The following is a 25,145-nucleotide window of genomic DNA, read 5'->3' on the forward strand; positions in this document are numbered from 1 at the left end:
TCCCTTACACAGTGGGCTACAATACCTTTAACTCCTGGGCACCACATGAAGAAAGAGAGAAGAGGAATAAAGCTCAATTTGCCTCTATTCTCTATATTTATTTGTACATAATGCAAGTATAAGTAATTTAGACTTAAATGATAACAACTCATAAAAGGATGTAAACACAAGCTGACATACCCGCCATTTAGCCTTGGCAAAGTTCTTTTCAAACTGGGCACACACTCCATCTTTAAGGTTTTTCTCTGATGCCCCATTCCCAGCAATCCTAAACCAAGATGATGCAAAGGTAAGTCACAGCCTTGTGAAGACTTGATTGCAGTAACATTGGTGACTATTTGTACCATTCGTGCCAGAGTGCATCCTGTGCTGTAATTCGCAGCATCTGATCCACCTCCATTAGCCGACAAACAAGCTCCTTAGCTGAAAGCAAACAAATAATCTTTCATTTATTTTTAGAGTTCAATTCAACTACTACTGTGTTATTTACTAGGCATAAGCATAGATTATGTTTTATTAAATCAATTTCAAATGTCCATTCATACATAGTAATAGACAAACAACTTATTCTAAAAGGAAAGAATATAACATGAAATGTTGTAGTGTGTCGCCACCATGTGGTGATGTTGCATACCTGCAGGTGAAATATCATCCCAGTATGGTGAATCAAACTCAAAGTCACCAGCAACAATCCGACAGAATATAATGCGATTATGTAAATCTGTATTTTCCTCTTCTGTTTCATCATAAAATGGAGGGTTACCTGATAAACTGGAAATGCAGAAGTATGTTGGTAAAATGTATTCACAGAAACATTTAGTACATTGAGATTAGGCACTTACAGTATAAACATAATAACACCCACAGCCCAACAATCAACTGGTCGTCCATAGCGATGCCGAGCCACCACTTCAGGAGCTAAACAAAATAACATACAATGGTATGCATCATCAAAACCATATAATATTTATTCTAAATCAAAATAACTACTTTATGTCCTTTCAACATGTTTGCACTTACACTCACAAATAGAATAGATGAATAACATTTTGCACAGTGACAGAAACAACAAAAAATAATATAATTAAAAAATAAAAGTAATAGTACTGACTAACAGTACTAACTGACATTTTAATTGATCTTACCTAGATACTCGGGAGTTCCACAAGGTTCTGTTATAGGCCCATTTTCAAATCGTGACAAGTAGAAGTCTCTCAACACAACTTTGTTGTGGTTGTTCTCATTGTAATACATCAGATTTTCAAGCTGAAAAATATATATTATAATAATTTGCATTATTTTATTTTATATAACTGAACACAAATAGCTAACATGCACATTAGTTTAGTCTGTGGTGTTGTTTAATAAGACAAGTAGCTTTAAGCTTTAAATCAGACTTTTTGTAATCAATTTTGTATGCCTTTTGTATACAGTATGCTGTTACATAATGATCCTACAACCAAGTGGAGACAGACAAAGAGAGATGGATAGGGATAGAGAGCAGGAAAACTGAGAAAAGAGAAGGGAGAAAAGGACGCAAAGACATTAAAAGCTATAAAGAACACATCAGCATCACATCGTCTTGAATATTGGATTTAGGAGAATATTGAAACAACAGTAGAATAAAAATACAAAGTGATTGTCACTGGTTTTATACCTACATTTAAAAGACTGATACTATCTGTGAGATTTCGTGTTTCCCCAGTAGAGGGCATCTGAATATCATCCAATTTGGTAATAAGAGCCATAACTTTCTCATAATTTCTTGGTGATGAAGAGTGAAAATATCAATCTGCATGAGTCTCAATGGAGAAAACAAAAATGAATTTATTCACTTTGCCCACAAATTTTGCCAGGGTTTTAATGTGCCTCTAAAGAGCTTTTATTGATTTAAGAAATGAAAAAGTATTTTGGACGTTTTCTGTTATTTGTGTTATTGTGTGACCAGCTGTTCTGCTTCAAAAATAGTACCTTCAGATTTCTGTGAACTATATTCAGGGAATGTAAGTATGCAACAGCCTCCAAGACTTGTCTGATGACATTGGAAGCATCTCTCTCTGTGTAATTCCCTTGGTCCAAGATCCAATCGAACACATCTCCTCCTGTGGCTCTGTGTGTATGAAATCACAACATGAGAAACACAAGCATGTTTCATGAGCACCTTTAACTGAAATAATGTAGTAATAATCCACATGTTCTACAATGAAACCAGTACATTACTCCTTTAAGTGTTTCTTTGCTAACCAATCTGTTCAGTCAGCCCAAAGCTATCATGAAACAGTAAAAAAGATGTAGTTTTCAAAATATGGTCTGGGTAATACAGCTAGTACAAGTATTTCTTCAGGCAGTGCCAAGGAGTATTTATTTATATTTTAATGTTTTGATCAGTGTTGTACTGGTTTACACCTGTTTTGGATACAGTTGTTTTTGTTTACGGATCTATCCTGAATAAATCCTAGATTCACTCAAATTTGTCAGTTTAGTGACATGTCATTGATTGATTGGTATTGAGCAGGTTGTGCCCTGGTTAAATTCGTAATTCGTGCTGGTTCAGAGTTGGTTTTAAATATTGGTTTACTCCTGGATCTACCATTTGCACTTAATCCTTGTTTTTTTTTTTCTGAATTTGACTTTTATGAATTATAACAATGCTGGGAAAACCTATGTCTTAGCCTTGACAGGGGCAGAAAATACAATTGTTTTGAGGGTATCTTTTAATAAACAACACAACTACTTGTTTATTGCAAATCACCACTTTCTCTGAATTGAAGTACCAAGTGCTCTTGAAGCCACTGCTCTTGAGTGTCATGGACAGGGCACACTCTCTCCATATTGATCCTTTCTCTTCCTCTGAGACCCACTTATGCCAAACAGTGCTTCAGGTGCACTGAGTAATGTAGTGTTACTAAGAGCAAATATCAAATCCAGCACCTTGCTCTGGCGCTCAGGGCTGGATCTGAGCACACAGTAATAAGAGAGAAGACTCAAGCCCTACCCTTGAGCTGATAAATTTGTGTCTATAAAGCCATGCAGAGGAACACAACAGAATTAAAACATACACTAACGCAATTACACAAGACTAATGTAATTTAAATGGAGAACTCACAGTTCTTGAATTATAAAGTATTCTTTCCTGGTCTCATATGTATCTATCAGTTGAAGAATATTGGGATGGTTCACCCTGGAAATGAAAAAAAAATAATTATGAAATACTCATACTTGGTGATTGGAACTGATTTCAAGTAGACACACAATCTCAGACACTGTGTAAAATGTAAATACAAAGACATAGTATTATTGTGATTTAAAAACTTAACAGTTAGGACATATTGTAATCTACTTTAGATTTCCCAATATAGATCCACATTTTTGCATTTAAATGCATTTTCAATTTGAAAAGTTTGTAAATGATTAAAGATCTACTATATTTACACTGTACTACTTTCTGAGCACATTTGTTTTCTGATTACTTACAATTTCAGAATCATAATTTCATTCTTGGCGGCCTTGCGGACTTTCCTGCCATCCTTCTTCAGGAACTTTTTACAGACAAACACTTTGTCTGTCTGACGTTCCTTAAGAAGACACAGCTCACAAAACTCCTTCCTGTACAATTGACAAAAGTAAGCAGTTGTTTTCTTTGTTGATAAAGAATAGCTGAGAATGAAAACAGTTTTGCATAATTTTCTCCCTTGTTTATGGGCACAAATGGGCCAAAAAAAAAGCACTTTTGTATTTGAGTTTGGCTTATCTGATTGATAATGACTTTGGGATTGTGGATATAACTGTTGTCAGACCACAGAAATCCATGACTGTACTTACGCTCGGAGGACTTGTCCAAACTCATATTTGTCTGTAACATCAGATATATGGTTGTATGACCGCCCCTCGCGCAGGGCAAGGCACCCAAATGGCATGATGGCATCCGCCTGGAAAACAAACACAGATGGGCTTTTTATTGATCTGAAAAACAGTCAGTCAAAAGTTCAACATTAATAAATAAACTATCCGGATGGCTCTTAGATAAGAGGAGGGAAAGGACTGCATGCACGGCTGGCATGTCAAAGAGGTATTGAGGCACTGATGAAACATTATGAAAGCCTCTTTGAGTTGATGTCTGGTATCAAAGGACGGACCTTACCATTAGCCTTGAAAATGCACAATGCATAACAGGCTGCAGTGATGGAACAGATCAGAGTACAGCTAGCCTAGCTCATCTGGTAGCCTGGGTGCGTGCCAGTTTAGTCAACAGATATTAAGCTACCCACTAAGCTACCCTCTTTTTTGCCAAAGTCTGTGTGGACTCTCTGTAACGTCTGTCAAATCCAAGTTAAACTTCAATTAGAAAGGCCAGTGTCCCCTATCCCCAGAACAGCTGGCCTCTTTAGCAGCTATCACTAGTCTAGCATGTTGCAAATTTGTACTAGCCTTTCAGAGTCTTGCTATTGTAAGACAGGGACAAAGATATAGCTGTGAAATGACACCTTTTTAAATAAACAAATTAATATATTTCAGTTATGTTACAATAAATAGTGTTATAACAAACGATACAAAAAAACCCTAAAATTAAAAAACAACAACAATAGAAAAAGCCACAAAACATCAGGACAATCAGGTGCTCATTCTGTCAAACAAAATCTGGAGAGTGTATACTTCCTGTACAGGACCATTTTTGACACTACATATCACTCATAATACATTTTTTCCCCAGCAACCGAGAAATGAAACAAAGTATTTGAGGGACAGCAGTGAAAGCACTTATATTGCCTAAGCCGATTCAAAGACAATTGACAGGCCTTACTTTTTCATTTTTTTCTTTCATAATCCACTGTCACTACTTTATTAATATATGTTTTGTCAATCTCAGAATGTAGAGCAGATCCATCTGAATCAATTGGCTGCAGCTCCATTCATTACAGGCTACCCTGTCTCATTTAATGCAACTGCCAAGTGCAATAATTATATGAATAATACTCCAATCCACTTCATTTGCATTGCCTTAACCAATGCAGTGGTTATAAAAGTCAGTTTATACACACTTGTAGCTATTTATAATTAAAAAATCTTCTATCCCAAAATAAATATTGAGCCAACAGCAGATCTTAAAACGCCCAGGTACAAAATCAAGGATGTACAGAGTGAATCAGCAATCAATATAGCATCTCCAAACAGTCCTCCGGCTGTCCTCACCCACATCCTTAAAACCAACACAAACACACACAGTGTATAACCAATGGGTTATATCTTTCCAAAATATCTCCATCAAAGATAATACTCCTTTCATTAAAACCAAAAACAACAATAATAATAATGACATTTTGCATGAGATCATTATTCATTATTACAGGCAAGTTGTGCCATTCTCCGTGTGTGTGTATCATTACAAGTTCAGATGAGAGGGCCAGTGGTGCTTGGGGATGACAAATGGAGAAGGTGGGGCTGTAGTAATCTGAGCACTGGCCCTAATCTCTAATCTGTAATCCAGAGCACTGAATACGATGCTACTGCATGTGTTGTGCCTATGTACTAGTGCCAAGTGCAGTATTGCGATGGCTGACTTTTCACATTTGCAAATAGTAGTGTGTCCATATGTGCAGACTATGCCTGGATTGATAAAATGCCCTCGAGGTTATACAAGAACAGCTGTATTCACTTGACATGATCCCAGGACAGTGAAGGTGATATGAATGGCGTGCTCTTATCCCATCGGCCACAAACAGATGAATTACAGGCCCCACCTGCCCCTCTCCAAATGTTACGGGACAAGGCAGAGGACAAAACTTTTCTGAGTACTTGTTAGTTTTACTCCTCTCAAACAATGTCCCCAATGGCTATGGTTTAATTTACAGGATTTTGTAACTGCAGCACAAATCCCTGCACACTCTTGCCATTTCAACTTTGTGTTAGAAAATGAAATGTTGAGATTTCAGACAGTAGTGACCAGGGGACACAGAACAGTGCTTTGCCCTACTAAACTTTTAAACCTTCAACAGCTGGGATCAGATGTCAAATGAAAATGATTTTTGAGTGTTACTTTGAATTGTGTTTTTGGATAAGGAATAACTCAATTTTAATACATGTTAATTTCCCTAACTGGACATTTTATGGAACATTACACACTGTATATATAATAACAGTTTCATCCAGTACCACAAATGCTTAAACCATTTTAGAAAGTCAGCATATAACGTCAAAATTCATGTTATTTTGCTGCCTCACATGAATGGGATGGAACATTTATATTGGTACCAGCCTGTGAGCATGGCTATTCTAAACGCATCACACCTGGAAGGGTCTATAAAAAACACCTGTGATTGAATAAATGGGGAACATTCCAGGCCAAGCAATAACATTTCCATGGAGACAGACATTTGGCAGAACGTCCACCAGAAAAGTTACACAGTGCACTCTTCACTACAGATTTTTATGTTTTATGTTTAACTATCCATACATCAATTATGGCTATCCACATTCTCAAAATGAATATCCACAGTGTAAAATGTGCTTTTCCTTAATATTAAAGTTTTATTATCACATTTCAAACATTTCTCCCATTGATATTCGTCTTTAAACCAGAGCTAGAAAACTGACTAAATGTTTGACTAAAAAACAGGAAGGATGAGGAAGGGAAAAATGTAAGGAACGAAAGAGAAAAGAACACAATGAGTAAGAGCTAAGGGCTGAGAAAGAGTGCGCAGAATCATCGGGTGAATAACAGAAAACTGCAGAGGCATATTGAGAGCAGCCTCAACTTCACAGCTACAGTAGAGTGTGAAGGATGCACACTGGCAGCAGAAACGTGTCACAAAAACACTCGGCTTGAATGAACAAGTCTGCAGTGCTTAATAAAAGGAAAGCATATATGTAGTCCTGTTAACTCATGTCACAGAGGAGAGGGGTTGGTCGGAGTTAGCAGGACCCAAGATGTTGAGTTTTATTTTTTTTGTACATAAAAAAATGGATAAGAATTTAATAAGAGCAACAGTTCGGATGGAGCTAGAGAGGGCAGATAGAAAAGTTTTTGACATGTTCGTAGGAGGTATAGTAAGCAATAGTGCTAGGAAAGAAGAGAATGCAGAAAGTAGGCTAAAGAATGGCATGTAATTTAGTACATTACCAGTGAAAATGTTTGTTGAATGAATAGTGGCATTGCAAAATTATGACAAAGGTAAGGTTTTAGTTAAAATATGTGAGCGGAGTGGTTGGAATATAAAAGAATGAATAAAATCTACCCAAATGCCTGCTTTTTTGGGCATCATCATTCAGTATAAAAAGAATTTCTTATTCTGTGTCTTGTCATGAATTTGATTATGTTAATGCGATGCAACACACACCCTTTAACACAGCACACTCAGACATGAAGGTACACAGGGCTGCGAATCACACCTCACATCCTGCCTGTGTCTGTCTGACTGTGCGCGCGTGTTCACAAGTGTAAAGCTGCTGTGACTGATGCGCCAAATGAATCCAAAAGAATACCTTTTATCAGCTCTGAACATAGTCTATGTGGAAAAAGTCAAAGTTAAGGTTATCCACAAGTCTATCGCTCTTCATTCATACAATATAACGGTCATTTAAATATCCAATTGAATATTTTAGATAATAGAGTCATGAAAATACTAGTTAATTAAATTGTTGGGACAGACTCGAGCGACCTGTACCACCTGGCAGGTATAAGCAAAGGAAGATAAATGGATACATATATCAGCAGGGGCAAAACATCTTCAAAAAGTTGGTACTGGGCAAAAGACATGTATGGTGAAGATTGAAGTTGTAAAGTGGCTGCCAGACTAATTCTGAGGGTCTGGAAAACCCCGCTCGAACACAGATTGAGGACTGTTTTAGACTCATGACAGAGACTGCTGCATTTGCAAGACTGATCTCTAAAGTGCACAACACTCAGGACAAAACACACAGGATATCAACTCACTTTTTGTCATTTGTAGGGAATAATATTTCTGCTGATTTGGCTGTACTTTAGACTTGTATTAGTATAATGCCAGCATTAAAACAGTATATTTGACTGAAAACAACACATTTCTTGTACAACTACCAAAAGTGTTCACAATATCATATAAAACAACTACTGTGTTTTATATTCAAATATTCAATTTCATCTTCTTTTTAAAACTGAAATTATTCCAAGTACTCCCTGATATGTGCTCAGGTACCCCTAGAGGTCCCCATACCCCTTATTGGAAAGCACCGATGTACAGTTTACGTTAACAACAATTTAAATCTAATGTGGCAGTGAAATGGTGAAATGTGTCACTATGTCCTTGGATTTAACAGATGCAACATGACGCCTCCCAATCACAAACATTGTCATTATCATCAGCAGCAGGCACAAATCCTGTACAATGTGATTAAACAACGCACGGTTTAGATGAGAGGTGATGTTGTATCTACATAGAAGAGATAAACAAGTTGAAAACAGATGGCAGAAAAAAATAATTAACTAAATGCATAGAATGGCCAAAAGTACACAATGTCATTTGTTTACAATAATAAAACTACTACAGTCCTTAACGACATTCAAACTGCAAGATACAGAGGACAAAGTTTAGAGCTTTTATATTATCACATGGGGAAATTTGAAATATGGGAAATGTATTATTATACCTAGGCATGTGACAATATTTTAAATTTAGTGTCACGATTATCATGTCCAAATAATTGCCATTATATCACAATAATTATTAAAGTTGCTGGCAGTTCAAAAATGTTACGAATATGAATAATTATAATATTATGAATAGGTTCCGTATAAACAACTGTTATAGTATTGTTCTTTGTCTTATTGGTCACATTTTTATATAGCGCTTTTCCACCTTCAAGGCATTCAAAGCGCTTTACATCAAGAAACCACTCACGCATTGACACACACATTCATACACCAGTGTATACAGACACTGGGATGGGGGGCGGGATTCAAACTGCCAACCTTTGGATCAGTGGACAAAAACTCCTCCAACTGAGCTACTGTCGCCCTGAAAACAACAATGATCTAAAAGAAAACATTATAGATACATTATAGGTACCTTTTCTCTGCACATCCTGGTGATATAACAGCCATGATCTTTGTTGTGATTGCCTTTTTATCACAGTAATAGATATTATTGTTTATTGTCCCATCCCTAGTCATACCTAAAACTGACTATTCTGCCAATATTTCACTTCTGCTACTAATGCCATCAAAACCAGTGCTATAATGAACAACACTGTGATAGTATAGTCAAAAGACACACATGTAAAGCCTTTGTATGAGTAGATGAACATTTCTATTTACCAAAGTATAATGGACTGTAACCACATAATATAGTCCTCAAGTATAAGTATAAATTGATAAGTAAATAAACAGTTGTCCTAGTCCCATGAGGTTAAGGACATAGATTACTTCTGCTTGTGTGACCAGTATGTATCTTGTCATGTCTGACTTCACTCACATGTGGAACAGCCTTCACAAATGCATGCACACATTTCACACGCGGGTGAACTCCACAAATACTTCCTGGATGTGACAGAGACAGGGAAGTACAACCGCCACTCATTAATATCTGACACAATGCTTTTATTTCTTTAACGCCTCAAATGACAAAATCTTCCATCACAAAAACCTACATTTGCAATTTCAGTCTTTCAATGATGCAAGTATGTCATCGTATTTCCCATTTCTGCCCGCAAACAGCCCGTTAGCTCAAAAATAATTCATTAATTTTTCACTGCATATTCATATTCGCAGTGGCTATGATTTAAAGCCTAATCCAGCTACTTTGGGTTTGAGGCAAGGCGCATCTTGGTCAGAGGCCTAAGGGCACAACAACAGCAACAGTTGGACTCGAGACTGAATTGTCAACCTTGAATCATTCTTACAGTAGATGTTTTGGAGCCACACACAGCTTGTTTTAGGGTTGGTTCTACAAACTATATATTACAAAAAGTGTAATATTGAAAAAAAAGAAAAACGTCTCCACAATGACATTTTTTTGATACTACTCTTAATACTACTGTTAATTCACACATTCCTTTGATAACGTGTGGTTGTTTGTGTTTTGCTCGTAATCCATGTAAACAGAGCTGACAGTGCTACAATAGTTCTCATTAATAAAATCCAAACATGATTTATTCCATTGCACGCCTTCATTTGCATTGCTTTGGGTTCAAAAGCTGTAAAAACATCCCTTTAGTTTATCTCCCTTATGTAAGAGTTTCACTGGATTTAATTAGGAAATAATTGCAGTATAATTATTCCAGGCAGAGCGGCTGAAAGCACTTTAGTGTCCTCATTCATATCACTTATTTGCCCCACAAAGATATGTTTTCATTAAAGAAGGATATAATGACATTAATGTGAACTCATAGCCTAGTTTGCTCTACGCAGTGAGGGGAGAGAGGGGCTCAGAGCTGTGGTTCTTTGGGGCAATGGTGTGACCTGAAATGGAGCAGAGGAGTTGTGAGGATGGGGCACATAAGAGGCAGACCCAGATGGAGAAAATAAGATGACGTTAGAGGAAGCGCGTGGTCAATTATCAACAAAAGCTTCTTGTTCAATTCAGTTTAACAAGAAGCGGAGGGAGGAAAGTGTATATTTTCTGAAGAAGGCAAATAATTGGGTACATGATTTGACCTAAGCTGCAATGTGAATTGTGGTATGCATTATAGTAATGGTGCTTTCAGTGTTTGAACAGACACAGTAGTGAAAAGTAGTTCAGCCCAGAGAAAACACATAAAACACGTTATAATGATAATGATAATGATAATGTATGATATATAGAATTTAGGTTGTGTAATGCAGTTTTGGTGTCTATAATAGTGGTGGTGCTGGTGAAAATAAAAGGAAATGTAGTCTTCCAGTTAAATACCTTCCCTATAGCTCCATCAATATCCAATATCACAGTAATACAATAGAGTAACAGTGGCTGGTTCTATATTTGTGGTATACAATATTTGAATACTGCTTTCCTGTCTTCATACGTACCTATATATCCTTTTGAGTGTGCTAAAAAAACGTTATTGTAATGTATATGTCTTTTGTGTTATATTTGAGCTCTCTCTGTGTGTTTTCTTACAGTGTATTCCCAGTAGGGGTCCACTAATTCCCTCGTTGGCCACAATTCTACAGTGTGTTTATGTGACTCCAAGGCACAACCATATACAGGTTTAATAAGAAAACACCAATCAAAATTAATCACATCTGTAACACCAGGAGAAAAAACTGACCTTCTTTCCTATAGTATTTTCCATTAGTTAAAGTTGCTGTAGCATAAAAAACACAACATACTGTACTACTGCAGGACATTGAGTTCATTAGGATTGGATGTATGTATTGATAAGGATAAGGATTTTTTTCATAGAATATTGGTATTGGTCTAGTATGGAAAAAATAACCTCCTACTTGATGGTCCCGATCTCTCATGTGCCCTTGTGTCCCACTTTGTTCTGAATGCACCAGATGTGTCTTTTGTAAAATTAAAATAAGAATATAAAAGTAATGAAGCTAAGCTACCTCTGAACTTTACAACAACTTTGCTTCAGCCTGTGGTATAGACTGTATATATATAAATGGGCATATCTAACCTGCTTTTTCAAATAGGAAGTTAGCAGGGGCAAGTTTCCAACTCCATTGACTCTGGCCCCTCTCTGTATCCGTATTAACTGTTCATATTAAATGTTGGTATTAAACCACCCTACATGATCCTGGTATTCTTTATTTCACTACTGTGTCCATAAATCAAGATATGAAGATTAATTACAGACAAATCAGGCGCCTTCTTTCCCCAAGGTCGCTCCTGCTAACATTAACAACAGGTTTGATTGAAAGTGTTGCTAAGCGTCTACTCCCTGCTAAACCGGCGGGGCATTACCTTCAACAGCCTCGCTCAGGATTGGCTCTATTTGGTATCTTGTCGGAAGTCCAAATATGGAACTCGGCTCCAGATTCGACCCTATAACTGCTAGCCTCGATGAGCTTCGTTTGACTGGAGCTGAAAACTAAGGGTGAGGTCACACTCTCTTATTCCACTTCTTTATACAGTCTATTGTCTCTGAGGGTTGTAATAAATTTATGATGACATCAGCTACCGGCCACAACACCCAGACAGAAACCGTAGCAGTTGTAAAAAAAACAAACAAAACATCGAAATATCTAGAGCTGAAGCTGTCAGTCTTTTAAAATAACGTAGCCCTTGATCACGCTCGTCTTTCTTGAATTGTATTGGATTATATTATTGGTAACTCTATTCGCGTGCGGTCTTTACTGGAACAAACATTGATCCCCACAGACTGTAAATATGTATTTTCCCCTCTCTTCTCTCTCCTCTCTCTCCCTCTCTTTCACACACTATAGGACATGTTTGTGTGTTGTCGTACCCTTTTCTGCGGTGGTGCTGCTCTTCCTTTCGCCTCATTAGTGGACCGGTGCGGGCCAATGGCAGACTTAGGTGTATCCTTAGGGAGCTGAGCCAAGTTTTCATGACAAAGCCTGAGTATGTGTCTGAGAATGCGTGTTGGGCTGACAGGCAGGTGCTCTGTGTGTGTGTGTGGCTGCGGGACAGGCCTGGAGATTATGTGAAGCCAAACACAAAGCTATTTAATAAGAAGAAATGTGTATCATAAACAGTTTTGACAATTATAAGCCTGTGTAGTTACTCTCCAAACAATTCACCATTTTCTAGGATTGTGTGCAACAAGTTCAAAAAGTAATAATTGGATTTTGTTATATAATTCATAAGGTCAGAGGTCAGAAAGGCACCATTGGGAAAAAAAAATAGTTTCAACAATTTGATTCAGAAGTTTTACAGAGGTCTATACTATAGTATTGTTCCAGCCACTAGGAATCAATGAGTCAATCAATCAATGTGGAGTGAGAGCAAACTCCTGGTCCAGACTATTGTGTTTTAGCCATTGCGAGATGGGGCCAGTTTCTTGGTCTTGCTTTCTAAATGCCTCTAGTTTCTGAAGGTATGGTGCTGTATAACCTCCTATCTAATTTCATTTATTTAACCTTTTTTCAAACCAGGAAAAGCCTCATATTTTTCAAGTATGCCCTGGACAAAAGGCAACTACATGTTAATTACAAGCACACATGCACAAGTAAAATGTGTTAATGTGTGACTATAAATGTGCTTTATTAATGAACATTTTATTTATTTATTAGATTTCAGAAGGTTTAACCAGGCTTGCATAACAATTAATTATTTGAATGGGTTCCCTCTGTTGAAAGAGCAAAACACAGAAGTAGAGTTTTATCTAACTGAAGTTGACAAAAGCCAATTAATTGTACTGTGCTCCTTTTGATAATTCTGATTTACCTTTGGGTGGTTAATTTTAAAATAAAGTGAATCCAAGCAGGAAGGGAAAATAAAAGATATGGCCTATACAAGATAGGTTCAGTTACGCCAGGTGTTTTTGTTAAAGTGTGAAACTGGTAGACAGATGAGAGCACAAAAAAGGATCCTAACCGTGAATGAAAGGAAAAGGGAGGATCATAAATATCTTATATAAACCTATTGCATAAAGCATGGAGGTGCATTTTCACATTCAGCACATTTCCCTCTCATACAGGCCAACTATAAAAATATTTATGAACTGAAGTATGAGCCCACTTTGCTTCTCATTTCTACGTTCCTCAGCTTCTTAGCCCATCCCTGATTCGCCTGGCATTTGCATGTTTGCACTTTTGTCTTAAACACTCCGTAGCATTTAGTTTTAATAGACTGTTGGTTACAACTGTGAGGGTTGTAGGATTGGTATAACACTGTGAATACTGACAGGTAAAAGTGAATAATATAGATATTATTTATCAAAGTACCTGTTAGTGAATTGGATTTTATGTAAAGGATTTATTTTCCAAAGATGAAATGTCACAGTGACACAGCATTGTGAGACAAGGGCCAAGCATGATGGTCATATAGTGCTGAAATCAGTATGTCTTTCAATAGAAGATGTTTAAGATGAATGGTGTCTCCAACTCTTTAAGCAACACACATTTCTCAATGTTCAAACAGAGAATCTTTGTTTGAGTAAAACTAATCACATACTTTGAAGATGATCAAATCCTGCTCATATAGTGCCGAATGTAATAAAATTACAATCAATATTTTAATTAGTTTTTAAGCCAGTGTAAGTGTGCACAGGATATCTTCAGTAGACCAATATGTCTCTGTGTCATTCAGGAATACTGAAGTGAATGGAAAATTTGATTTTCTTCCTCTATAATTTCAGTCTTGTTTTGGTTTTTGCCCTTATAACCTTTACCAGGGTGGCATTTTGAACAACAGCATGTTGATAATTACAAATGCTGTCTAGGGAGCTTTAGCTTTTTCCAATGGCTGGACTTATGTCATGGGACTGGATAACTTTTTCAGCTTTAGACGTCTGGCCAGTGTGCAGTGATTTATAAACAGATTTCTCTTTTTTGTAAAAGTTTAAGATTTGATTCCATTTAATCCATGACTGTCACAATTTTTCCAGGCTTGGAAATAGCACATGGAGTGAGGTAGCTATGTCTATGTTAAATGCTTTTGTTCACTTCACATTATTCAAATTGTTTTAATTAGAAGTTTTATGTATGTGTGTGTATATATATATACATATATACATATATATATATACACATATATATATATATATATATATATATATATATATATATATATATATATATATATATATATATACACATACACATATACATATACACACACACACATATACTAGACCAAATAAAGTACCTCTCTCCTCACTCCCCTCAAAATCCCTCATTCTCACTTCATCACAATTGCAAATTAATATTCTATTTTTACATAATTCACAAGTCAAGGCAAAATCTCTTGCTTCACTCACGCGTGTAGCTCATGGAACATTTAAAAAGTAAAAATTTATGGCTTTGAAGAGAATTGTCATGCCAGCTGACACAAAAGTGCAGCGTGCACATGGCTCACGTGTCAAACTTCTCTCCTGGGGTCTCACACACTGACACCTCTCAACCTGGCATACAAGTAGCAGGCTAAATGATGAGGAGGAAATGTCATTGCTACTATTTTAGATGTTTGAGAACACTATTAAACATCCACTGGGGAAGATAAAGGTCCCAAAGCACTAAATGTATCTGTATTTAAAGGTCGAACTGACTCAAGGTTCTGCTGGGGAACTTGGAGCAACTGGATAAAGTGTGGAGACACTAGGGTGTATTTAAATAATTTGCTCATGGACTGAGAGATACTTTGGCAACAAGCATAATTACTTAATTCATTTGTAGTTCAGCTTTGATTACACATGCTCCACTTTTATTTATCTGCATCTTTCTTAACTAATCTGTTCTAAATGTAATGTAGTACAGGTTGTAACAGACACATTTTTCTACGGGGACAATAAAGTGTGCCTTAACCTTAAAGGTGAACCATGCATTTTTTTCTGGTGGAGGGTCTGCTTGTCTACTTAAAGATATTATTGCTTTGCCAGGAATGGTCCACAGCATGGCATACACATTTTTTCTTCTTACTAAAAATACCTTGAAAAACATGCAATCTTACTGTAAGCAGTGTTCTCTCCCCACAGATATGACCTGTAACTTGGCCAAGTGGTGTCACCTGCTTGTCTCAATTGACATACTTCCAGAAAAAACAACATCTCCATGTTGCTACTTTGTCAAACAGGTGACCGACCCTCCACCTGAAAGGTTACATAGTATAGCTTTAACTTTACAGATGTGACCAAAATGAAATTTACTAAAACAATCGATCAAATAAAATATATGCATTCCCAATGAGTCTTGAATAGTTGAATGGAATGGTGGGAGAAGTTTTAACCTGCATACTGTGGTCATACCGGCTTGTCAAAGCCTGATCTCGTCAGATCTCAGAAGCTAAACAGGGATGCTCTGGTTAGTACTTAGACAGGAGACCACTGGAAAAATCAGGTCATTGTGTCCTTAGGCAAAACACGTCACCCACATTGCCTGTATGAATGTTGGTGGTTGCCAGAGGTGCTGATGGCACAAATTGGCAACATTGCTTCCGTCAGTCTGCCAAATGGCACTGCTCCACTGAGTTTGGAGTGAAGGTATAATGCAATGTAAAGTGCTTTGAGTATCTTGAAAGGTGCTATATAAATCCGATGATTACTTACTTACTAAAGATTGTAATTCAGTATAAATAATTTACATAAAATGACTGTTGACACTCTGGAATGACAAAGATTAAGGGGTGGCAAAAATAGAGAGATACTGGTTTATGGGAAAAGTGCATTATTTAAAATAGTCAAAAGAAGAAAAGCAAGAGGTCGCAGCAAGCTTTTGTTCCACAGTAAAGTGTACCAGAAGGGCCTCCATAAAAGTGAAGTACACCACAAGAAAGTTAGCAAAGAAAGTACACCATAAACAGAGATGAATAATGCCACAAAACATTTGGTACTGCAACTGAGGCCTAATTCTAATATTTCAACTATATGACTCTCAAACTGGACCTTACACTGACTAACGCGATGCACCTTCCCACTCTCCACCTTCACCTCCAATCCACAGGAGTCATTGTTGGTTTTGCCTTGCAGGAAGAATTTTTAAATCTCTATTACTCTCTCTACAGATCCATTTGTCTGTGTACTCACACCGCACCGTGCATGTGCATTTTAAGCCATCACATCCGCATTAATTCATTCCTTTTGTGGCCGAAGTGGCCTTTGGACAAAGAGCACTGAGAGCCTCTCCAAAACCTCAGACTTTAATTGAGATGATGAATATGCAGCACACTTCCTCTGCACACACAATCACAGAGGAATAAAGTTTTAGAACATGGCCTACACAGTTCACAAAATTAACACAAAATTAAATGAAAAAAAAAATGCAAGTACAAACAATAACACTAATATTTGATCACAGAACTCACAGAACCACAGTTGTTTTTTTGACATTCACAAAAGCTAGATGTTCTTTGCAATGAAAAATCCAGGTCCATAAAAGCAGAGGTAGGCTCAGTGTGCCCTTGACATCTATTAGGAACATGCAGAAGAAGGTAAAAGAGAGAGATAAGAATAAATTATTTTATCAAGTTTAGATTTGAAAAGGTAAAAATGGACGAAGCAAGAGGCAATATATTTACCAACACTTATACTGAATGTGTGCTTGTCCTATTTGGCTCAGTGGGCAGTGGGCACTAATGAAGTTGAACAGATGTTTATTTGAATGAGTGCTTCTGAAGGAAATGATCTGCCGTAAGCCTCTGCTAAGGTGCTCTAAACTGTGAAGGACAATCTAGTATCACTAAAAGAACAACTGTGCACAAAGACATACAGTCCAATGAAATAAAGACAGCATTCCTCTAAGCATTTAGATCAATTGTGTCATCTGTCCCCTAGAGGCTCGTTTTCACAAGGACAGTAAACATGCACCTATCTACATCAGGGGATACATCACATAGGGACACAGATGGGCACCTCACATGTCCAGTTATATCTTGTCACTTCTGAGCTTAAGTTAATTGCGAGTTTGCAAGCCTTTCTCTGCAACATGCCTGTGCACGTTTGAGTGTGTGACAAGTCTGCACTCATGAACTAGGTCAGTCTCTCTCAGGGGGATGTTGGAGTGAAAGATAGACAAAGAGGCAAGGTAAGGGATGAGGAAAAAGACAGATATCAAAATATTCATGTGTGGCTTATCTTGCTACCTTTGCTAATTCCATTCATTATGAGGATTTGGTGTCGTGGGTCATAGCCAATTAGTAGCAAGAATCACAGACAACTGTTATTATGCACTCACTGGAAATACAAATTCAGAAGTGTTTTTGGACAAGTTCACTCACTCTCACTCTGCCACGATCACCTAAAAGGCTACAAATAATACTGGCAAAGCTTAAAGGGGACATCTTGTGCAAAACTGACTTTTTTGAGCTTTGAACAATGTTATAATGATATCTCATTAAAAACACACCTGGAATTGTATTCTACTTGAATCACACTTATTTCAGTAATTCTGTTTGTGAAGTCGTCTTTCTCTGAGTGCTCAATCTCAATCTCTGTGTAATTTTCCTTAGATAGTTACATAAAAAATCAGAACCCATAAATCTCCCATGAAATACATAAATCATTACGTGCCTCGGTTTCTAAATGGCTGATAATTTGCTTATTTTTTCAAGATTTGTGACAATTGCTCTCAGTAGAGGGAGCTCTAAGACAAATATATCCCCTTGGAAACAGAGGCTTACAGTAAATATAGGAATGATATTTAAGTTTTAAGTTCTAAAATGCGAAATGCCAAGGGAATCAAAATATATACTTAATAAATAATTATATGTCCACTTTTACATAAAATGTCTAAATACATTGGTCCCTCTTATTTATATCAGGCTAAAAGTACTGGACCTGTTCCATGGCACAAAGTGCATTATGCATATTAGTGTGGGTAAAGTCACAAAATCTACTTCCAAATGAAATCAGAAAAGGCCAAAAAGTAATGAGGACATCACTACCATTAAAAATAAAATGGTAAAATATTCCATTAGAGTAACATTAACTCCCACAACTCTCTTGTCTTGCATGTTGAGAAGGAGCTCAGAGTGAAAACTGCTTTATTTTGGCTAGAGGCTCCTAACTGCTCACTGCTGTCTGTGTGTCATTAACTATTAAATATTAACCGGTTTAACTTCAGGGAATTGGAAAATGCCCATCAAATCAAAGTGGAGAAACGTGTAAAATCTCCCAGAAGCCTTCCTGTCATTCTGTTTCTGGACATCATTTATAAAATAGTAAAACTTGTATTTTTATGGACTTTTTTTTTTTTTAGCATTTTATTACACAACTAGCTACAGGTACTTGTTAAACATATAAAGGACGATACACAGTCTATAACCTTTTGTTTAAAATATTTTTTGGAAATTTTGTTGTAAAAATGTGTGTCGTTATTACTAATTTTGGAAGTGGTTATTTTAGTTTTTGCCATGGACTTGTTTGAGCCCAAATGTAAACCCTAAACTTGTCAATGCCACTTTTTTGCTTGGCTAATATACTACTTTAGAGCATCTAATTAGCCCTTTGCATTGTATTTTTGTACATCTTAATATTGTCAGAAAAAAAAACAGAAACCTGACTGTGAATAAACTGCTGTTAAAGCATCTTTTTTCATGGCACTTTTTTGTTTTCTTTGCTCCAGTACGACACTGTAAACTGCAAACCTCTTTGATCTTGTATAGTATTATTATGAATAATGCATTATTCCTATAATATTTAGACAACATAAACCCATAATAAATGCATAGGCCTAAATACTGTCGTGACTGTTCTTTGTCTCCCAGGTCAGAAATATATTGCCAATGTGCTTTAATGTGTTTTTTTAAATTTGCATGAGAAAAGGAGGATGGTCAAAAAAAGTGCATGATGAACTAAAATACCATCGCATCCATGGGACAGTTTTAGTCTATAGACCTTGCTGTGCATATAAGAAATGGTGAAAGTGCTTTTGTGAAATATTCTGTGAGATAGAAGACTTATAAGTGAAATCCCGCCCCAAGAGACAGTCAGCCAAGTGGAGGAATGAAGAGGAAGAGTGGATAGAGAGCTAGTTTAAATACAGGCCTATAGCGGTATACGGTAAATGACTGCTGGAGACCATTTTAAAACATAGGTCTCTACTGTGTGTAGGACTACCATGGTTATTTTTACAACTGTGTGGGCACTGACTACACCTTACAGAGGCTGGTACACCTGTGGCAAAGCGTGGACATGTGCTGTACTGAGAGATGCTTCCTCTGTGAGTCACACATGTAACAGTCTACTGTCTAAAGAGGGGTCAACAAAAACTGAAAACATACAGTGTGAACTTTGACTGTTTTTGTTTGCTATGAATCCGCAGGTGTGGATTCAAGGCCTGTAGAATGCTGTGTTTGAGTTTCTAGCTGAAGTGCTGCAGACCTGCTTGGGAATGTTACATCTGTATATAGAAGGTAAGGAAGGTTCTGTTAAACTAAAAATAGAGCTCAAGAGGTCTAGAGAAATAAGATATAGCTGTAAAAGGAATTGATTCAGTTTCAAATCATGGCTGCTTTGGTGCAGACTGTGGAATTTGATTACATTTGATAGTTAAATGTAAATCTAATCATGACATTTTTAACTGTACATGTATGACTCAGAGCCTTAACTTTTTTAACATTTGCAAATAGGTAAGCAAGCAAGCAGAGGGTGGAGACAGGGGGTGGGTGGAAACAACGATTTTCTGAGCACTCAAGTCTTGAACGCAGGACAATACATTATTAGTCAGACATGCATGAATCAATCAAAATACAAGTTTGACTAAGCTGAAAGATGAGGGAACACCACTCTTACATGTTTGAAAGATCACTAGAGTCAATTTTACATAATAGGTCCCATTTAATGTTCACTGTGTTAAGAATAGGGCTGAGTACATTTACGTGTTTTATCGCTTTAACCCCACACGTTAACGCAGGTCATGTTTATCAGTCAAAAACACAGGACCAAAGAGCCCATCTCCGGTCTGTGAGCCGCTGCGCTCGCCTTTTCCCCGCTCTCTTTCCACTCAGCACATACACACAGATTAGTCTCTCTCTCTTTCTCCACTCAGCACATACACACACAAGAGGGTGGGTCCGCAGTGACTGTGCACTGGACATGAGCTGTGACAGAGATGAGTCCAAGCACCGTCTGAGTTTTTAATCTATCCAAAAAGAGTCAGTGATCAAAGAGAAAAAGTAAAGTCTTCAAAGAGTGACATTAAATACATAATTAAATATGCGTGTGGAGGATTAGCGATCGATCAGCGGCAATGCGCGGAAGTTTACTGCTCATGTCAATCATGTTTACTTTGACAACTATGGGATATTCATGTTAAGTATCAAGTAAGCTGGCTAGAAACAGTAATGCACCAGAACTGAACTAGGACTGAACAAGAACTAAACACGAGGACTGACTTTTACCAGACCTGAATCAAGAATTAAGCAAGACTAAGCCAGGACTCTACCCTCCTTCTCATAGTGAGCAGAAAGAAGCTGCAGACTACACAGGACAACCATAGGATTACAGACTTTTCATTTGAAAAATTGTTTCAGCTTCAAAAGGTTAAATAACATTCTGATCCTATATTTGAATGTAGACATTAGAAAAGCCTTTTGATATTATTTGGGCTTCATTTTTAAATAATTTGGTCCCAGATACACTGAAAAAAATCTATCCAATACTACAGTATATTTAGGCCTAAATAGTAAAATAATTTTAGTTGCCGCCCAGCTCTAGTTAAGAATGCAAATTACCCCAAAACAAACCAGAGCAAAGGCAATGCTACTTTGCTATTCAGTGAAAGCTGTTTTCTGCAATCCTAGTTTTTGGTAAAATGGTTTATCCAGTTAATCTAAAACTGAAGTAATGTATTCACTTGATTGCGTTAGCTTGCGTCTGCATGTGCCACATTTGGAGTCTTAAAAATAGGTATCATTTATTCATGCTAAATCTCTGTCTAAATAGGGGGGCTATTTTTAACATCGAAAGTTGTCAATTTACAGTCCGGGCATAGCTTTCTTCAGTATGTCTGTCAGTTTGTGCCAATCTACACTTGGTATAATGCTGCTATTCTGGTCTGGATTTGGAGAGGTTTTTCCTTTTTTGACAGTGATGCATTTGTCTGTAAGCGACTGGCAAGAAATGACTGACTAAGACCAAGATTTAGTGACTAGCTGTGAAATAACCACTGCTGTCTATAGTAGGGATGGGACGATCTACGATAATATCGCTAAAAGGTCCGCACTTAATCGTTTGTGGCATTTTTTAATAATAATGATGATCGCACACTATTATAATCGCCTTTATGACACGAGACTGCCTTATGTTTTCCGATTTCAATACAATTTTGTTAGTTCTTCTATTTGTCCACAAGGGGTCCTTCTATCATAGCAATGACACTTGTTAGCTTCTGTGCCTTTTCCGAATTGGGGATGGTTCTTCATCACCGTGAGTCACCGTCATGGCTACGCAGGCAGTGGACCTGGTCCCCGATGACATATCCACCACTCAAGAAGGTGAAGTCCGATTGGATTTGTATGAATTGTAGTACGTGTTCGTGTCAACACTGCTGCTGCGCAGTGCGCTAACACTGCTATATAGGGTAGTGCTAGCTAAATAACATTTTGCACAGTTGATTGCACAACTTGCTAGCAGCAGGGCATGGTTTTACAACAACCATGAACATCTCAAGGTACAACATGAAAACCTGCGGCTTATATTCAAGTGCGGCTTATACATGTGCAAAATGTATTTTCTTTTAAAATGTAGCTGGTGCGGCCTATGGTCAGGAGAGCTCAATAGTTTGAAATTTACAGTAATTAATGTTTTAGTGACTTTAAAAAAAAAAAAAAAAAATTAAACCTTGGTTTAATAATCATCACGATAATATCTTTAGTTGCGATTATTCTGGTCAAAATAATCTAAAGTCGAAATTTTAATACTGTCCTGTCCCTAGTCTATAGCACTTAAAATTACCAGGAAAAAGATCAATTGGTTTTGTTGTGATGATGCACAATATGAGCTTAAAAGAAAGACAGACAAAGTGAAGGAATAAGTTGGATTGTGAAGGAGGTAGAACTCACCACATGGCAAACAATAAAAGTCAGGCCAAAGCAATGGTTTTCATTTCACCTTATCCTGTGATCAATATTTATCCAAGTCTTTATGAACTCTTTGGGGTCATGGTACAGTACAGCAGTTCTGGATGAGGAACTCAATTATTACTTAAGTAAAAGCATAGATACAGAGGTAAAAAATTACTGAAGTAAAGTAAAAGTATTGCATTAATAAATCTAGTATTTAAGTACCTGTTTAAAATGTACTGTAAGAGTAAAAAGTAAAAGTATTTAACACAAGTGTTAACTGTAATGGTATTGATTAAAAATACAGATTTTGACCAACAGCAATACAAATTTTCCTTATGAATTTTGTATATTATTTTTGTTTGCTTAAAGCCGAAGGTTGAACTCAAAAACTTAAGAACATGGTACAAATCACCTCTCAAGTACAGATACCTTCTCTCAAATGTATTGAAGTAAAAGTAAAAAGCATCCACTGTCAAATTCACTTAAAGTACAGATACGTAAATATTCTACAGTACAGTATTTGTACTTTGCTCCCTTCAACTGACGTACAATCAATCCTCTGCCAGTAAAAGCCTGTGGTTTGGAGCAGAATTCAGACTTTATAGGAAGAAATGGCAATGATTACAAGTCTGTCTTGTTTATGTTCAGGAAATTTATATTGAAAGCCATTTTATTTTTATTTTTTGCTTTTTAGTAAAACAAAATCAAATTGAGTAGAAAACTGTGATACATATGATCGTTTCTGTCATATTGCATGTAGCAAAACCCTGTATTTTATAAGCAAATAAACACAAACAAGTGTGTGAATGGCAGCCGAAAAGCATATTAAAGCAGCACAAACACCCAGTAAATTGTTCGTATGGGACATAAATGTGAATGAATGGTCAGTTTGTCCTGTGTGCCGTGCCTAAAGCAATAGTTGGCAAGGGACACCAATGACTCATAAAAGGACGCAACACAAAAATCACTTAATGGTTTACAGTATCCTGCATGTACCACCATAAAGCTGTAATAAAAATATGGACAAAACATTTTAATATTTTAAGACCTAGATGCACATTTTACACATCTCGGAAATGCCCAGGGACTTGTCGTAATGTGAGAAAAACGCAGTGCAGTGCCATAGATGTAAATGTGGTCCTTCCTCTAATCCTGTATTAAACCCATCCATCGTGTAACCGAGACATGAGAGTCTATGGAGCGTCATCTTTCACCTGTAGCTCACATCTCAGCTGCCACAACGCAATGTACAGATAAAGACTCCTTTATGACCAGCTGAGCCAATAAATCCGGATCAGGGCTGACCTCTTTTTCTTACCCATTATCTCTTCCACTCTGGCTATACGGAGCACATGGTTTCACATGCTCAACTGCTATTAACAGCATGCAAGTTCAGAGTAGGAACTAGCAACATTTCCAACAGGTTTGATTGATGTTTGATAGCTAGCTAAAAATTGTGCAATACAAGTAATTGTTTTCCATTAATTGCACAGCACAGCAAGCCTCAGACTGCAACTATATTTCACAGCCAGACGACGTAAGCAACGTTTGACTCAAATACTTTAGTATAGATCGACCCTTTCATAATGAGTGATGCAATCATAAAAGTAGCACCATGGTTTGGTGAAAAGTTGAAAGAATAGTGATTTCTCCTATTTGTTTTACACATTTATTTCATTGCTGAAATAAAAAGAGCAACTCTACATAATTTAAAAGTCTGTAAAATCCTCTAATTAGAAGGTGACGCTACCAGCACTACTGTCCAGTGTTACTGCTGTCTTCAATCCTACCAAAGGCCACTGTAGACATTTGTGCTGTAACTAGTAAATAAAAGTGAACAGCCAATATGAATGCCTCTGTAATAAATAATGGGCATAAATGTTGAAAACTAAATACATAAAATATATTTTTGCCCTTAGCTTCTTCAGCCCAACTTATTATGAATTTGGATACTATGATATTTGTTGGGTTTTTTTCTTAATGTATCTCTCTTGTTAGTTTGGCTCCGGCATGCCCCAAAGAACAACCAATAGCTTACCTATTTGTGTTGAGTAAATAGATTTTTTGTTTGTTAGGATAACCTAAAATGAATCTGATATAATATTCATATTTTATTTATTTCTCTGTAGAATTTTGTCAAATATCATAACATAAACAATAAGTAGTAAAACAAAAGTTAAATTCTGTCAACTGGACAAAACGGGTTTTTTTTAGTAAAGAGTTCAATCCAATTCTTCACTTCTGGTCAGATTGCTGGACAATGCCTTATATCTATCTAAAGGGATGAGAAAACTACACTGAAAGTAACACACCTATTGTTTACAGTTTCTGTGTGTTGACTAGGTCTATTGAACTACACCAGTGTGAACTGTGCATGAGTCATATTTTGCATAATCATTCAGACCCCTAATGGGTGCTCTCACACCTATTAGCAAACTGGCTAACACTATTGTTTTCCTCATTTTGACTTAGGTCTGAGGATAGAGTTATAAATAGGGGAAACATTAAGTCTAAGGCCCTCATTCCTGTTCAAAGAAGGATTTTCCTAACAAAAATTGCCTC

The 25,145-nt window shown here is 36.9% G+C and overlaps 1 protein-coding gene across 1 annotated transcript in view; it reads right to left on the reverse strand.

The window, feature by feature from the left end:
* camkvl (CaM kinase-like vesicle-associated, like) overlaps positions 1 to 25,145 on the reverse strand; it is a 37,183-nt gene that overhangs the window by 2,939 nt on the left and 9,099 nt on the right. The window contains exons 2-10 of the mRNA XM_033969303.2: positions 3,823 to 3,929; positions 3,475 to 3,606; positions 3,107 to 3,181; positions 1,972 to 2,110; positions 1,146 to 1,266; positions 843 to 918; positions 635 to 771; positions 345 to 423; positions 181 to 268 (exon numbers count right to left, since the gene is read on the reverse strand). Coding sequence (XP_033825194.1) covers positions 181 to 268; positions 345 to 423; positions 635 to 771; positions 843 to 918; positions 1,146 to 1,266; positions 1,972 to 2,110; positions 3,107 to 3,181; positions 3,475 to 3,606; positions 3,823 to 3,917 — 942 coding nt within the window. The 5' untranslated portion in view covers positions 3,918 to 3,929. The remainder of the gene's footprint in view (positions 1 to 180; positions 269 to 344; positions 424 to 634; positions 772 to 842; positions 919 to 1,145; positions 1,267 to 1,971; positions 2,111 to 3,106; positions 3,182 to 3,474; positions 3,607 to 3,822; positions 3,930 to 25,145) is intronic.

This window comes from Periophthalmus magnuspinnatus, chromosome 7 (assembly GCF_009829125.3).
Source record: "Periophthalmus magnuspinnatus isolate fPerMag1 chromosome 7, fPerMag1.2.pri, whole genome shotgun sequence".
NCBI lineage: Eukaryota > Metazoa > Chordata > Actinopteri > Gobiiformes > Gobiidae > Periophthalmus > Periophthalmus magnuspinnatus.